At 41.3% G+C, this 17,883-nt stretch overlaps 1 protein-coding gene across 1 annotated transcript in view; it reads right to left on the bottom strand.

Annotated features, from left to right (window-relative positions):
* EFHB (EF-hand domain family member B) overlaps nucleotides 1-17,883 on the bottom strand; it is a 65,208-nt gene that overhangs the window by 11,659 nt on the left and 35,666 nt on the right. Inside the window, exons 6-10 of the mRNA XM_077491402.1 lie at nucleotides 14,949-15,078; nucleotides 11,714-11,797; nucleotides 8,950-9,017; nucleotides 6,249-6,403; nucleotides 1,608-1,815 (exon numbers count right to left, since the gene is read on the bottom strand). Of these exons, the coding sequence (XP_077347528.1) occupies nucleotides 1,608-1,815; nucleotides 6,249-6,403; nucleotides 8,950-9,017; nucleotides 11,714-11,797; nucleotides 14,949-15,078 (645 nt within the window). The remainder of the gene's footprint in view (nucleotides 1-1,607; nucleotides 1,816-6,248; nucleotides 6,404-8,949; nucleotides 9,018-11,713; nucleotides 11,798-14,948; nucleotides 15,079-17,883) is intronic.

Here is a 17,883-nt window from a genome sequence, read left to right on the forward strand (position 1 = left end):
AATCCTGGCAATGGTGGCTGCATTCCTGGCAATAGTATGTGAAATCCTGGCAATGGTGGCTGCATTCCTGGCAATAGTGAGTGAAATCCTGGCAATGGTGGGTGCTTTCCTGGCAATAGTAAGTGAAATCCTGGCAATGGTGGCTGCATTCCTGGCAATAGTATGTGAAATCCTGGCAATGGTGGCTGCATTCCTGGCAATAGTGAGTGAAATCCTGGCAATGGTGGCTGCATTCCTGGCAATAGTATGTGAAATCCTGGCTAATGGTGGCTGCATTCCTGGCTAATGGTGACTGCATTCCCGGCAATAGTGAGTGAAATCCTGGCAATGGTGGCTGCATTCCTGGCAATAGTGAGTGAAATCCTGGCAATGGTGGGTGCTTTCCTGGCAATAGTAAGTGAAATCCTGGCAATGGTGGCTGCATTCCTGGCAATAGTATGTGAAATCCTGGCAATGGTGGCTGCATTCCTGGCAATAGTGAGTGAAATCCTGGCAATGGTGGCTGCATTCCTGGCAATAGTATGTGAAATCCTGGCTAATGGTGGCTGCATTCCTGGCTAATGGTGACTGCATTCCCGGCAATAGTGAGTGAAATCCTGGCAATGGTGGCTGCATTCCTGGCAATAGTGAGTGAAATCCTGGCAATGGTGGCTGCATTCCTGGCAATAGTGAGTGAAATCCTGGCTAATGGTGGCTGCATTCCTGGCTAATGGTGGCTGCATTCCTGGCTAATGGTGGCTGCATTCCCGGCAATAGTGAGTGAAATCCTGGCAATGGTGGCTGCATTCCTGGCTAATAGTGAGTGAAATCCTGGCAATGGTGGCTGCATTCCTGGCTAATGGTGGCTGAAATCCTGGCTAATGGTGGCTGAAATCCTGGCTAATGGTGGCTGCATTCCTGGCTAATGGTGGCTGAAATCCTGGCTAATGGTGGCTGCATTCCTGGCTAATGGTGGGTGCATTCCTGGCAATGGTGGGTGCATTCCTGGCAATGGTGGGAGCGCAGATGGGCATTGACCCTTATTTTGCTTCAGAGTTTTTTATTTAAAATTTTAAGTTTTTTTTCCTGAAACTTCCCTCTTATTCGCCAATAAATACGGTATATCCAAATAACACGCCGGAGCTCATCTCTTCAACACACACAGCCACAAAGGCAAGAGAATTCTTGTTGGGCCGTGTATAAGTGTTCAAACGAACACACTTAGACCGATTTTTAATGGTTCAAAGAATGTCAGGCAAAATGGTCGGCCCTCGTGCATGTTCACTTCATCAAAACTGGCCCTCTTTGAAAAAAGTTTGGACACCCCTGATTTAGATGTGTATGCGTGTTTGTTTTTTATTAGTCCTGCACTTCTTCTTTAAAAGAGCTGGAAGCACATATTGCAAAAATATAATTTAAAAAAAAATCCCAGCTACTGAGATAAAAAGTATAACAAGAAGAGAAAATCTATGGAACAAATGATTGTGTCTTATGGCAGTGAGAGACAAACATCTGTGATTTTAACTCTTACAGATTATTTCAATTATGAGATGGATAGAAGAAATTCCTAGTTCATCGATCAATGATAATTATAGTTTTAAATAAACATTTCAATCAACCTTGCTTACCTTCTGTTAGTATTTTTTCTTCCAATTTCCCAATGGACATTTTATCTTTCCAGGTTAAAAAATTAGCAAACTCTACAAAGTTGATCAAACCATCTTCGTCTTCATCACAATATTCAACAAGTAAGTCCAAGACATTAGAGTCTAGATTTAGGCCAAATGTCACGCAAGCATCTTTTAACTCTTCCTTATCAATTTTTCCGTCACCATTCTAAGAGAGATATCATGGTTTTGTTTTTAACAGAAAATACTTATTGGATTATCCCCCCAGCTCCTCAATCAGCCCACTCACAAAACATAAAATGAAAAGAAATAATATGTATGAATGTAGAATAAAAATACGATAAGGACTCAGACAGTATCATTGCAGCATTATATCATGATAGAGGACAAAAGAGTAGGATAATACAGATTTCCCTTTGATGACAAACCTCAAGAACTTACTTGAAGAAGAGTTCCCCCTTATATACAGGAGAGAACAGCTCCCTCATCTAAAAAGTCAATATGTGTATGTGATCTGAGGAGAGGTGCTGAACATTGTAACTTTGAAATAGGATTAACATGAATTAACACAGATAAAAGTGAGGCTGTCATTGTGAAAGGATGTCCTCTGGCACTATATAAAAAGTCTCTTTTTTACTTGTTGTTATGTGGCATTGGTTATCTATTTTTCATATTTCTATAGTGCCCACATAAATCACAGTACTTTACAGTAGCCCTCAAAAATTCCACTCGCCTGCTCGCATTTTGCGAGTGGATTTTGATGGCTGGCGAGGGTGGGCTGCCTGGGAGCGAGGGAGCGAGCACCGCCGGCCGGCGGGTTGTATGGGAGTCCTTCTCCCCGCACTCATAGCGGCTTTTATTTCAATAGCCTAGTGTTCCCTGCACTAGCTGTCACACACAGCCCCAACCCTTGGTCACGGGGAATTTGATAGACAGATCACCCATCCAATCCCGGGATGAGTGATGCATATCAAAGTTCCCCAGCCAGGGGGTGGTGCTGTATGGGACACCGAACGGCGGGAACACAGGAATTGAAATCAAAGCTGTTCCAGTGATGTCTCTCGCGCTCTTATCATCCGGCCAGCAATGCTCTTCCTCTCCTCTGCTCCCTGCATGATGGACACAGGTAGGCAGCATGATGGACACAGGTAGGCAGCATGATGGACACGGATAGGCAGCATGATGGATGTGGTTGGCAGCATAATGGACACAGGTAGGCTGCATGATTTACATGGGTAGACTGCATGATTTACACAGGTAGGCAGCATGATGGACACGGGTAGGCAGCATGATGGACACGGGTAGGCAGCATGATGGACACGGGTAGGCAGCATGATGGACACGGGTAGGCAGCATGATGGACACGGGTAGGCAGCATGATGGACACAGGTGAGGCTGCACTGGTGGACACAGGTGAGGCTGCATTGGTGGACACGGGTGAGGCTGCATTGATGGATATGGGTGAGGTTACATTGATGGATAAGGGTGAGGCTGGATTGATGGATAAGGGTGAGGCTGGATTGATGGATACGGATAAGGCTGCATTGATGGATACGGGTGAGGCAGCATTGATGAGCACAGATTAAGTTGCTTAATTCTGCATAAAACATTTCATGAGATAATTTATGAAGGCGTGTTTAGAGGTGAAATTAGGGGTGGGGCAGGGTAGAGGTTGGGTGGGGCAACTGGTGGCGAGTAACCCTTGAGGCCTGGCTAGTAGCTCAGGACTTAAAATTTTGAGCCCTGCTTTACAGAACACATTCACACCAGCCCTTGTTCACAAATGAGGTCACTAGGTAATGTTCATACCATACCAAGTTGATTTTGAGAGGAAATCAACTAACCAACCAGCATGCTTTTAGTAGGAGACTAGGGAATCCTTAACCATTTCAATAGTGGGCACATTTACCCCCCTCCTTCCCAGATTTTCAGCTTTCTGTGCTGTCACGCTTTCAATGAGAATTGAGCGTTCATGTTACACTGTTCCCAAATACATTTTTTTATCATTTTATTCACACAAATAGAGCTTTATTTTGGTGGTATATATTTACTACTTAGTTTTTTGTTTCGTTTTTTTGCGATATAAGTGAAAAAAGATCGAAAAGTTTGAAAATAAACAATATTTTCTACTTTCTATTTTAAAAGAAATCCAATAAAATCAATTTTTTTTCAAAAATTTAAGCCAAAATGTATTCTGCTACGTCTTTGGTAAAAAAAATCCTGATAATGTATAATAATTGGTTTGTGTGATGATGGACAAATGTATGCAGATGATCATGTACAGATGTGCGCATATGATCACGGACATATGTGTGCAGATTATCATTGGGACATATGATTTTACTGGGACAAATGTTTTCACTCTGTGGGGACATGTGTAGGGACATGTGTGGGGTGACACTGTTGTGGGGACACTATTTTGGGGACACTGTGGGGTGACACTGTTGTGGAAGCACCCACCCAACCGTATATGTGTAGTGGCCTGGTGGGATGTGGTTAAAGTCTAAATGTACCTTTAAAAAAATAATAAATGCTCATAGTTTTTCAAGAAAATAAATGATTGTTTAGAGCCAATTCACACCAGGAATCACAGAGGAACACGCTGCACATATGCTTTAAAGCCATTCATTTTGACTGGACTGAATCACTCTGGCCCGCACCAAAAGTAATGAAGGCATTACTTTGATCTGATGCAGGCAAACATACTGAGGGGACGTCAATAAAGCTTCTGCCCTATTTTTTCTTGCGTTAATCTATCTTGTTAATGTATTGTGCCAAATTCATGAATCATTTGCAACAATCTTGGTTTTGACAGCGACTCATACAACAAATTCAGGTAGCTCTAAAATATGTGCCACTTTTACAGGTGCAATCAATGCGCCAAATTCAAAATAAAATACAGACAGTTTGTATCTTACGAAAGTGGAGCTAATTAAGACCTTTTTTTCATACAGAGAGGGAAACTGGCGCAGACAGGTTTTGTGAAAGCGTTTCATGTGCATTCTAAAAGTGGTGTAGCAAGAGCCAAATGCAAGTGCACATTCTATCTAGACAGATACATGAATTTGGCGCATGCCGAACCATTTTTTTAATAAATGAGAGACACTTTCGCAAAATCTGTCTGCACCAGTCTTCATGAATTCCAGGAACTGCGTTTGCGCCCTGTTTGGGGTGTCGTTAACTTAACATTGACATCTGCTGTAGATCGCAACTGCTTTGCGTTTTGAGCACGGTATGGGAAACACACATCGAATATGGGTTTCCCGCACCACGTTCTGGAGTGAAAGAGCACTTAGGCCTCTTTCACACGGGGCGGATCAGTAAAGATCCGCCCCGTGATGATCCGCTCGCTCAGCGGGGATCGCTCCGTTGTCCCCGCTGAGCCGGCTGCAGACAGGGCGGTCTCCGCACACTGTGCGGGGACCGCCCTGTCAGCTCTCCGCTCTCCTCTATGGGGATCGGACGAGCACGGACCGTGTGTCCGTGTTCATCCGATCCGCTCTGCAGACGGACAGAAAAATAGGATTTTCCTCCGTCTGCAGAATCGGACATTTGCGGAGGCGGACAATAGCGGGTGTCTGCGGATGCTCATCCGCAGACACCCGCTATCCCATAGGGATGAATGTATGCCCGTATTTCATCCGCAAACGGATGGATGAAATACGGACATACCATCCGCATGTGTGAAAGGGGCCTTACTCTTTTTCCACAGGATCCTGCAAAGAATTTCACCCACAATCAGTGGAACATGGGTGAAAAGACAGGCTCCTACAAACTCTTCCTCCAGTTCACTGCTTGTACCTCTGTACAAGCTTTCAGTTGCAGAGGAAGTGTCAATTTATTACAGATGCGGTGATCACCTTGTACCTCTGTATAAGATTTCAGTTGCAGAGGAAGAGTCAATGTAATACAAATGCGGTGATCACCACACTTGTATTCCATTGACAACTACAAGTCTGTCTGCCATGCTGGTAGGTGGTTTGGGGTTGAAGAGGTTGCAGAAATAAATGTGTAACATGTAGCAAGATGCTAAAGTGGAATTAGCCTTTAAGAAACTTAGACAAATACAGGAGGAAAATACAAACTCCATGCAGAGAGCACCCATGTTGGACTTTGATGCCAGGATCCAGAAAAGTCTAGGAGTCTATGAAGTACTTGGGACAGAATAGTTATGCAATTAACCTTTCAGCCTCTAAATGAGCTTTTGGGTTGCAATGACAAATATTATGTAACTAAATAAAATTCTAAAAAAAATCCCAATTAAATACAATTTAATTTAAGGATGTAACACTAAAATACTTGGAATTGGATCTCAATGGAGTTCTCCTTTGACTTAAAAAATTAGGAAGAAGAGAACGTGTATAATGACCTTTCCCTTAACCTCCTTAGAGGTACAGCAAACGCCTTCCTTTTTTATCAGCTGTAAATTAAGCAGAATCTTCCCTTATTCTCATTAGCGGTTTATTATTATTTAATATTATTTTATGCTTTCTACTGAATGTTTAATCATACTGTTCATTGCTTTTGCAATTAATGATCTTAATAATGTATAATTAAAATAGACAGTGAAAAATCTGTGATATTATCTTAAGAATACAAGCAATGAATGATAGATGCATTACAGTTAAAGCAGCAGCCAACCTTGTCAAAGTGCCTAAAAGCTTCCAGTAATGAGCCAAAGTGATGATAGTTTGCTCTCTTCAAGTGTTGCTGAACAGTTGCCAGGGTGGCTCTCTGCCTGTCCTTACCACGCAGGAAGTCTTTGGGTGCCCTATTGTGAAGAATATCCCCCACTCCTGGTGTAAGAAAAAAAAAAATTTTTTTTGTTTGTAATTATTAAACACATTTATGTTTAATTGCAGTAATTTTTAAAGCTTATAAACAGTCTGCATACATTTGGCAATATCAAATGATACAGGTTTATTTACATGGTTGTCAAAATAAACTATAATTGCTTTAGTTCAAATGTGTTTAAAATGTACAGTGTATCCAGAAAGTATTCAGTGCTTCACCTTTTCCACATTTTCCTATCTTACAGCCTTTTTCTAATATAAATTAAATTCATTATTTTCCTCAAAATTCTACAAACAATACCACATAATGACAATGTGAAAGAAGTTTGTTTGAAATCTTTGCAATTTATTAAAAATAAAATGTTTCCAATGATCATCCTTGAGATGTTTTTGGAGTTCATCTGTGGTAAATTCACTTGACTGGACATGATTTGGAAAGGTACACATCTGTCTATATAAGTTCCCACGGTTAACAGTGCATGTCAGAGCACAAACCAAACCATGAAGTCCAAGGAATTGTCAGTAGAACTCCGAGATGGGATTGTATTGAGGCACAGATCTGGGGAAAGGTACAGAAAAATGTCCACAGCATTGAAGGTCCCAATGAGCACAGTGGCCTTCATCATCCATAAATGGAAGAAATTTGGAACTCTTCCGAGAGCGGGCCACCTAGCCAAAGTGATTAGGGGAGAAGGGACTTAGTCAGAGAGGTGATAAAGAACCCGATGGTCTCTCTGACAGAGCTCCAGCATTTCTCTGTAGAGAGAGGAGAACCTTCCAGAAGAACAACCATCTCTGCAGCACTCCACCAATCAGGCCTGTATGGTAGAGTGGCCAGATGAAAGCCACTCCTCAGTAAAAGGCACGACAGCCCGCCTGGAGTTTGCCAAAAGGCACCTGAAGGACTCTCAGATCATGAGAAACAAAATCCTCTGGTCTAATGAAAAAAAAGATTGAACTCTTTGGCCTGAATGGCAAACATCATGTCTGGAAGAAACCAGGCACTGCTCTCATCACCTGGCCATTACCATCCCTACAGTGAAGCATGGTGGTGGCAACATCACACTGTGGGGATGTTTTTCAATGGCAGCAACTGAGAGACTAGTCAGGATCAAGGGAAAGATGAATGCAGCAATGTAGAGACATCCTTGATGAGAACCTGCTCTAGAGTGCTCTGGACCTCAGACCAGGGCAAAGGTTCGTTTCCCAACAGGACAACGACCCTAAGCACACAGCCAAGATAACAAAGGAGTGGCTACGGGACAACTCTATGAATGTCTATGAGTGGCCCAGCCAGAGCCCAGACTTGAACCTGATTGAAAATCTCTGGAGAGATCTGAAAATGGCTGTGCACCGACACTCCCCATCCAACCTGATGGAGCTTGAGCAGTCCTGAAAAAGCTTGTAGCATCATACTAAAAAAGACTTAAGGCCGTAATTGGTGCCAAAGGTGCTTCCACAAAGTATTGAGCAAAGGCTGTGAATATTTATGTACATGGGATTTTTTTTTTTTTTATTCAATTTGTAAAGATTTCAAACAAACTTCTTTCACGTTGTCATTATGGGGTATTGTTTGTAGAATTTTGAGGAAAATAATGAATTTAATTAATTTGAATTTTGGAATAAAGCTGTAACATCACAAAATGTGGAACAAGTGAAGTACTGCGAATACTTTCCGGATGCACCGTATACAATATGTTAAACTGTTACAGAATAATTTTTTTTTTTACTAGTTATGTAAATTCTGTATTTTACAAGCATACAGATTAATACACCTATTATACTAGTGTCACAAAGTTTTAGAGATTTTCTGAAGAGAAACTGCAACAAAAGCTGTTTGACTTCTGACTGTCTCTCTCTAACTGAATCTTGATGCAACCATATAAATACAGTAAAACTGGGTACACATGTACCGAAATCCCTGCTGAGCCAGCCAAATTTCAATCTGTGTGTAGCAGAAACCAATTAGTAGACATCGGGGGTTATTTACGAAAGGCAACTCCACTTTGCACTTTCAGTGCACTTGGAAGTGTAGTCACTCTAAATCTAAGGGGTAGATCTGAAATGAGTGGAAGCTCTGCTGATTTTATCATCCAATCATGTGCAAGCTAAAATGCTGTTTTTTATTTTCCTTGTATGTCCCCCTCCGATCTAAAGTGACTTTACTTCCCAGTGCACTTGCAGTACAAAGTGGATTTTCCTTTAGTAAATAACCCCATTAAATCATTCTATCAAATGTCCCTGCTGTAAAACCAGCATTTAAACAGCCGCTGTAGCTGCTGACTGTAAATGTAAATACGGTATGAAAAATATGTATTGCATTTTCAGGCTGATTTGACATATGTGTATCTGTTTTTGTGACTATTTAGGTCTGTTTGAACAACTATGATATATAATTATGTACCTAATAATACACATCTTACTTTTATATTCTGTCAAAAGTCCTAGGACTTTGGATTTTGATCACTCTATTTAACTTATTGCACTTGAAAACATCATTTAAAAACATATCATTCAGAAATATATCCAAAAAAATACAAATATATTACCATGTTTTTCAGGGCGAAGGAGAATACCAAAAGTGTGATCAGCAGGAACATTCAAAGTATCTGCAATACTATGGGAAACCATTAAAATAAAGTAAAACTACCAGCCCTATAAAATAGTACAATATACAGTATAAACTAACTCTAGTTTAGGGAAGAGTAGGCTTTTAAAATGAATAACAGGAGCAGGTCAGGATAGCCGATTTGTAATGGGGAGTCTGTAACACTGAAAGGTAAGGCAAAAGCATACTCCAAATAAGCCAGGTCACACACATGTAGATCAGACTTGAAAAAATACAGAATCAGCAGCTAGGAAGAGCATAGTCAGAACAAGCCAGGTCATACACAAGTAGATTAGAGTCCAAACGGTACCGAATCAGCAGCGAGGAAGAGCAGAGTCAGAACCAGCCGGGTCATACACAGGATTCTCAGAGAAGAAATCAACTGGGCCAAACAGGAGCACACAAAGGTGGCTATGCTATCACCAGCACTGGTGGCATGTTGACACAGGTTTTCAACACTGGGCTAATTCTGACACGTCTCACATATATGTAAAGATCTAAATTTTTTTGCTAGAATTTTACTTAGAACCCTAAAACATTATATATGAGGCCCCAAAGATTAAAATGATGGGTGTTGCAATTATTTTATGTCACATGGTATTTGCACTGTGGTTTTTCATACGCTTTTTTTTTTTTTTTGTAAAAAATACACTTTAGCAAATTTTAAAGCACAAAAACACAATATATGACCCAACTGATTTGTAAAAAATAAAAGATGATGTTACACCAAGTAAATAGGTACCAAACATGTCACTCCTTAAAAGTGTGCACGTTTGTGGAATGGCGCCAAACGAGTGTACTTAAAAATCTCCATAGGAGATGCTTTATAAGCCTTTATAGGTTACCAGTTTAGCGTTACATAGGAGGTCTGGTGATAGAATTATTAGTCTCGCTATAACGTTCACGGCCATACCTCAAATATGTGGTGCGAACACTGTTTACATATGCGTACACAACCTATGCATGTGTCAGCCTTTGAGCGGCAGCACATTGTTGCTTTTAATATTTTATCATTTTTTTTAAACGTACACTCTATCTTTATTTTTATTTTTTAATCTCTTTTATTGCTATCAGAAGGGATGAACAACATCCCTTCTGATAGCAATAAAAGAGAATCCTGGTATTGACAGGAGGCATTGAAGGAGGTGCAGAACCAGCAAACTCCTGTGATATCTGTAGTATAGCTACTGGAGGTAACTTATTTTTACTATGTGCAAATGTAAAAAATCATTTTTGCCTATACATCAACTTCACACAGGTATAAAAGTAAAACCCCTTCCCATATGCACTGATCACACTTCTAAGCAGGAAAGGTTGTTGAAACAAAGGATCTGCATCTGTGTGATTAATAGCAGCTGAAGATATTGATGTGAGATTAAAATTTATTTTGCTGTAAAATTTTCAAACTGGCGCCCTTTGCCACATACACACGATTGGAATTTTGGTCGGAAAAAACTCTGATGGTTTTCCCGACGGAATTCCGATGGGAGTTCGCTCAACTTATCTTGCATACACACGGTCACACCACATTCCGACCACCAAGAACACGGCGACGTACAACACGTACGACGGGACTAGAAAAAGGAAGTTCAATACCCAGTAGCCAATAGCTTCCTTCTCGTAGTTGAATCTGAGCAGGCATGAGTTTTTGCGCATCGAAATTGCATACACACGATCGGAATTTCCAATAGAAAGTTTTTCCATTGGAAAAATTGAGAACATGCTCTCAAATTTTTGCTGATGGGAATTCGGCCAGCTAAATTCTGATGGAGCATACACAGTCGCATTTTCCGATGAAAAGCTCTCATCAGTCTTTTGCTGGCCAAAATTCCGATCGTGTGTACGCGACATAAGAAAATTGCATCAAAGGAAAACGCTCATTGAGCAGCTTGGGGGAAAAAAAATGTATTTATTCAGAGAATTATTATTTTTTTTGTGTATTTAGGATAGTTTAGTATTTGTGTTTTTTTCTTCTTTTTATGGTTGGTATTTAATTGCTATTTGCGCACCGTTACTTTACATTATTTATTTATAAAATTTTAACGAGGGACCATTTTTGGTTCAAAAACTTGTCCACAATAGTGGAAAGCAGTAGCAGTAGTAGTTCTGTAGCATTTAGATGCTAGTTAAAGCCTAATTTATCCTTGAAAAGCACACAAATCCACCTTATTTTTACCTTACCCACTGACAATGTATTTCAACAAAATAGTTATATTTTGACAAAACCTCCTAATTTTTTTTCCAAATTTATGAAACTGAAAACTCAATTTCGCTCATCTCTACCTGATACTCTTGCAATAATTTAAAAGTATCATCATTAAATACTTGAGAAAAATAACACCCTATAGACTTCATCTATTACCCCTTTTTATTATTATCCAAAACCCGGATTTTGAGTAACATTTGGTATTAAATGTATTGAAGTCTTTTCCCCAGCAGTTATGCTACAAAAATGTAAGACATGTATATATTGGACTTGGAGAGAAATTTATTTTTCAACAAATCTTGAGTTTTTGAGTGAAAAATGTGCAAAACCCGAGCAAGTGCCACATTTTAAATTTTTAAATTTAAATTTAAATTTAAATTTTTAAATTTTTTTTAAATTTTTAATGCTGCCTTTCAGAATAAACATAAGTGTAGTTATAGTTTCACTTACGCTAGCTCTTCTTTAGTTTAATGCATAATGTTGATGACACAGTACTTACGGGTCAAGAACTTTTCCGAGCTGATGTTGAGTACGTTCACGAAAATCATCAAGCCTTTTAGAAACTATGTTAGCAGTGTTGTTCCTAAAAATCAATTCATGCAGGAGTACAAGTTAGTTCAAACACTTGTCAAATGCCTACAGTATTTTCTTAGCATATGGTAGGAGTTTAGAAAGTCACCAGAATGTATATGATTGATAGCAAGAAGTGATCAGAATGCTCCAAATGCTAGCTAGAAGTTTAGAAACATATCTATAATGTAGAGACAACAGCAGTCAGAAGAGGAGTACATGGAGACAGAGGATAGGGTACCAGCAGTAAGAAGGAAGAGGAAATGGGACAGCCTTCCAGGGGTTCATTTTTCCCCTCCTAAACCTCAGAAGCTGTACATGGGTAGAGTGAAAACGTTGAGGACACCATTATCTTCAGTTACAATAAGGACTTAAGGGTACTCTGCCTCAAGGGTACTCTGCCTCAAGCAATCTGTGGTGAATGAGTTCATGTGTACTTAAAGCGACCCAAAAATGGAACTTCCGCTGTCTGGATTCCTCCTGTCTAATACAGGTATTTGCTCCCACTTCTGTCGAAAGATCGCCGCTTTAACCACTCCGGCCCCTGGTAGATTTGCCCCCTAACTGACCAGGCCATTTTTTTGCGATACGGCACTGCATCGCTTTAACTGACAACTGCGCGGGTGTGCAACGTTGTACCAAAACAACATTTATGTCCTTTTTTCCCCAAATAGATCTTTCTTTTGATGGTATTTGATCACCTCTGAGTTTTTTATTTTTTGTGTTATAAACAAAAAAAAAACCCCACAGTATTTTGTAGTTTATGCTATAATATATAACCCCAATTTATTTATTTTTTAAACACATTTTTTCCTCAGTTTAGGTCGATATGCATTCTTCTACATATTTTTGCAAAAAAAAATAAAAAATCACAATAAGCGTATATTGATTGATTTGTGCAAAAGTTATAGCGTCTACAAAATAGGGGATGGATTTATGTCATTTTTGTTATTTTTTTTTTTTTTTACTAGTAATGGTGGAGAGCTGCGATTTTTATCAGGACTGTGACGTTGCGACGGACAGATCGGATACTTTTGATACTATTTTGGGACCATTTATACAACGATCAGAGATAAAAACAACAATTGATTACTGTATAAATGTCATTGACAGGGAAGGGGTTAACACTAGGGGGCAATCAAGGGATTAACTGTGTTCCCTAGTGTTATAGCTGTAGGGGGGCTGGGACTGACTAGGGAAGAAGAGAGATTGGTGTTCAACACACGATCTCTCTCCTCTCCCCTGAGAGAACTGGGATTTGTGTGTTTGCACACACAGATCCCGGTTCTCGCTCTGTCACGAGTGATTGCGATTGCCCGGCGGTCATCACACCTGCTGGGCATGAGCATTGGCTCCGGGGATACGTGGCATAGAAAAGAGACGTACAGCTATGGCGATTTGTGCAGCTTTGCCAACATGCCGCAATATAACTGAGGCGGCTGGTCGGCTAGCGGTTAAGTACCTGCACAAGAAATCCAGGATTTGAGCCATGAGGGAGTCTGACCATTACTGGTTGGCTGCCCTTTTTCAAACTCCAATACAAGGGGAAATTAGCATATCTTGGTCTGTCATCTCCATTAAGCTAAAAAGCCTTATGTGTGTAGCAGCAGCCCTCTCAGCCCCCCAATACTTACCTGAGCCTAATCTCTATCCAGCGATGTCCATGAATGTTTTGGCCATTCGGGACTCCCCTCCTCATTGGCTGATACAGCAGGGTGGCACGATTGGCTCCCTCTGCTATCAATCAAAGTCAGTTAGCCAATCAGAAGAGAGAGGGGGTGGGGCCGAACCACAGCTCTGTGTCTGAATGGATACATGGAGCTGCAGCTCGGGTTTGGGTGCCCCCATAGCAAGCTACAGGAGGGAGGGGCCAGGAGCACCGAAGAGGCATCCAAGAAGAGGAGGACATTTTAAAGCGATTGTAAAGTCTAATTTTTTTTATTGTAATAACAAACATGTTATACTTACCTGCTCTGTGCAACTGTTTTTGCACATGTTAAAATGCACATATTAGGCCTGGAAATTATTTACAATGCCCAAAAGGTATATATTTCCTGAAAGCAGACCTCTAATGTCAACTCTTGACCCAATTAAAGCTAATCAAGCCCAAATCATTTTCCCCCAGGCACAACAGCCAGGAAATGACAGCTCTGAAACTGCTAGTGTAGAGACAATCAGCAATGGACAGTCACTGATCATCCTCCACTCTCCCCAACAATATTCACTATGGCAGTAGCATGTTGGCACATTGCCCACGTGATCAGGTAGATTTACAGCTTACCTATTCATTTCCACACGAGAGCCAACAAGCAGCTGCAGAAGTACTAACACTCCCAGCTGCTATAAGGAATGTGTGTACATGCCACCGCATGTGAAAATGTATGTCTTCAATCAGTGGCAGCAAAAGGGTTAATTCAATAATATAACAGCAACAAAAACAGAACTGCAAAATATGTGATTCAAGAATACGATGTTGTTGATGTTATCCATGAGAATCGTACTGTATTGTAATAATGCATACACCCTAAAGCGTTTTCAAAGCATGTATTAGAAAGAAATGGTAGTTTTCCATGTTGCCCTCAAAGTCACATAACAAGTAAGGAAGACCTTCTCCCCTCTTTCCTTTTTTTTTTTTTAGGTTGGTTCATTTGTTCTCCGTGGGAATGCCCAGCTCCCCATGCCTTTAATTTGACCACCTGTTGTCTATTAGCCTTTAAAATTTCCAGGATTGATTTTTAAGTCCTTCCTTAATGAACTTCATTGGACTCAGAATGAAGTTTTAAATTGTTGGACTTTATAAAGGGTTTGATGAATGCCCTAATTATTTATTAATGCATGCACAGCTTTTTATTTGCCTTTAAAGGCTGTAAACATAAAACCTAGAGAGATTAGGCTGCTGTGGACTGCCCTGTAAAATGTACACATGTGTATGAAAGCAGAATGGGTGTTTTTCACAGCCCGGTCCTGAGCTTCATGATGCTTCTGTTATAACTGCCCCTGTGTGTGTCCTTATGAACCCAGCCTATGTCCCCATGAACCCGTCAAAAGTGGCATGTTACAAGGTACAAGTTGTTCCTGCTTTCATACATACTATTATTACATGATACAAAGCAGCTCACAGTTCATTTTTAACCAAACCAATAAACACAAAGAAAGATATCTACCTTTTGATTTCTTGGAGCCACCTTAAGGATTTTGCAACATTCCTACCATCACTAAAATGAGGTGTTTCAATTCCAAATGATCCGTCCTTTCTGAATTTAGTCCAGTCATATTTTCTGTCCTTTATTTCACCTTAAAAAGTTAGCAAGAAATCACGTTAGCAAGATATCTACTGAAGTTGTTGTTCAAATGATCTCTGTCAGCACACATTAGTATGTAAACCACACTCAAATACAAGGGTGACGTTCCTTCCTATTCATAAAACCACAGCATTTTATTCTATCCAAACTACAACAGCAGACAGCAGTTTGTTTGGATTTTCCAGAATATACATCCTTTCCAAATTTAATTTGACTTCCTTTTTCTCCATATCTCAAAGAGAGATTTGACGACCTTAGCATCTATCTCCATGTAATGAAATATACTGTACATCCCTGCAAGAAATGGGTAAAGCATGAAGTAGCTCCCATTCATTTAGTTTTTCTTCTCTTGTGACATAACCCTATTATTTCCACCAAAAGTTTACATGGAACCTCAGCATTTTAAATTTGGATAAAGTGTGGAAGGTGTAGAACCTCAGATAGATTTTAAATGCATTGTCCAGTTTGTGGAGATTTATCATCCCTTCCAGAATGGTCTACAGGATTGTAAGTGAGCATAACAAACAGGTGCTATGTGTGCCCCTGTATGGAGATTATCCTGGGTAGAGGTGTGGCTTGAAACTTGTGGTTTCCAATGCAAAAGTCAACCTGGAGCCCCCCACTACCACCTGATTCTTCCACGTGCACAAAGATACACCAACCACGCGCCAAGATACTCCAAGTGGCTAAAGAGTTTCTTTACATCTTTATTTACATATTGAAAACATTCAAAGGATTTTAGAGAAACTGTCCAAATGTTGACATACTGTACCTCTCTAATTCTTTTTAAATACCTTGGAGCATGGGTAGGCACACTTTGAGAGGTGGAGATCTATCTGAACAACTTGAACGAGATCAAAGATCCCTGGGGTTTGGCACATTTTTTGTTAAAGAATTGAACTAGCAAGGCCTAACTAAATAGTAAGGGAAAATTGAAAAAAATATAATAAAACAAATATCACTGTGAAACTCTAAACCTAGCCTATTTTGAAAGTGGACAGTGTCAGTCAGTAGAACAGTAGATAGTGACTGAGGACACAGCCCTCAATATCCATCTCTGCTGCCTCTACAGCACAGAATTAATGAACAGGAAGTGCTCTATACAAAGGTTAAGCATACTGGAACTACAGCATAGTAAACATAGCTCCCAACTGTCCCCGATTTTGAGGGACTGTCCCTGATTTAAAACAATGTCCCACTGTACATCTGTTCAAGCCCAGAATTTATACAGACATCCACCCCCTTCATGCAGTAAGTAGAACAAGCACAGCTGTGGAAAATAGTCACAGGCTATGCTGCAGCTTCCTCCCCATCAGGGCCGCAGGTTACCCAGGTGCCACATTGAGAGGGGCACCACTGGGGGTGCCGCTCACACTGAGTACTGCTGCTCTAAGGCTGCCACTGCCCCCGACTCTAATGGATAGGCGGCAATTGCTGCATAGTTTGGCAAATACCGGAGAAACAAAAAGCGGGAGGAGGAAGACTGCACTAGCACTGAATCACTCTGCTCCTGCCACCTGCCTGGCCCCTAAAAGAGCATTTCTGAGTGTCGCTGTAGCTACTGTTGCTAAGCAAATTAATTTGGCGGGTGAGAGGAGCTGAGTGATTCAACGCCAGTGCGCTATGCAGTCTCCCTCCTTCTATTTGTTTGTACAGTATTTGCTGGACTATGCAGTGGGCACCACCTGTCCATTGGCACTCCAGTGGCACTCTTAGAGCAGCGGTACACAGTGGAGGTGGCACCCCCAGCGGCAGGAGAAGCAGAGTAATCCAGCACTGGAGCACTGTGAGTTCTTTCTCCTTCTGCACAAGTCCTGCCCGGTGCCCAAACAACCCATGCCTTTTATGACAGAGCTGCAGTACAAATTTACATGGGAGAGCCTGCCTGGAACTGAAAGGCGTTTATTAGGAGAGGGAGTTTGTGTGCTGAAGCAGGGGTCCCCAACCCCTGGGCTTTGTGGCCTGTTGATGACCAGGCTGTGCAGGCTGTGTGGCTGAGGTGAGCGGTGACCGTGGTCCATACAGGACTACCACAGATTGTGGTCGCTGCTCACCTCCTGCTGTGCAGCCATGTAAATGAGCCCATGTATCCTTTCCTGGGTCTCCCGACGATGGCATCCTATCAGCAGGGCAGGGGGCGGGAGGAGCAGAAGGAGCTGGAGATCTGCTATTTTCATATTAAGTTGGACAGCTCCCACCCTCTGTCCACATCTGCAGCTCCTCCTGATTCCTGCCCTGCTTACAGGGTGGCATCGGCGGCGAGAGGAGACCCAGGAGAGAACACATGGCTGAAAACTGCCTCTACCCTGCCACAGGTAGGACTATGCAGGGGAGGCAGAGACTGAAATGGGGCACAGAGATGGCATAGTGAGAGAGGTAGGGGGGCCATGACTGCAAGGGGCCCTGTAAAGGGGGGAGAAGGCTGTGACCTCTAGGGGCACTATAATGTAAAGGGACACTGTGATATAAAGCGGACTGCACTGTACAGGGACACTGCAAACATTACAGTGCCCCTTTACAGTGCAGTTCCCTTTAGATCACAGGGGGGTTGTGGTGTGAAGGGGTCTAAGGACAGACTTCATGAATATCTTTGATTAGGAGGGGGTGCAGAGGAGGCGCCTCCACCATATAATATGAGATGGACCAGAGGAAATGGACTCTAGATTATAAGAGTCATGAGCGCAGTATGATAGATTTTCCTTAAGACAGGAGTCATCAACCCTTTTTGCTTTGCAGCGGAAAAAGGAGACCTCTATGGTTTTGCTTTGGTGTGCTAAGGGTTCACCGTCAAATCATG

The sequence above is a fragment of the Lithobates pipiens genome, unplaced genomic scaffold (assembly GCF_037356315.1).
Source record: "Lithobates pipiens isolate NorthernLeopardFrog02 unplaced genomic scaffold, aLitPip1_a1.2 Scaffold_19, whole genome shotgun sequence".
Lineage (NCBI taxonomy): Eukaryota > Metazoa > Chordata > Amphibia > Anura > Ranidae > Lithobates > Lithobates pipiens.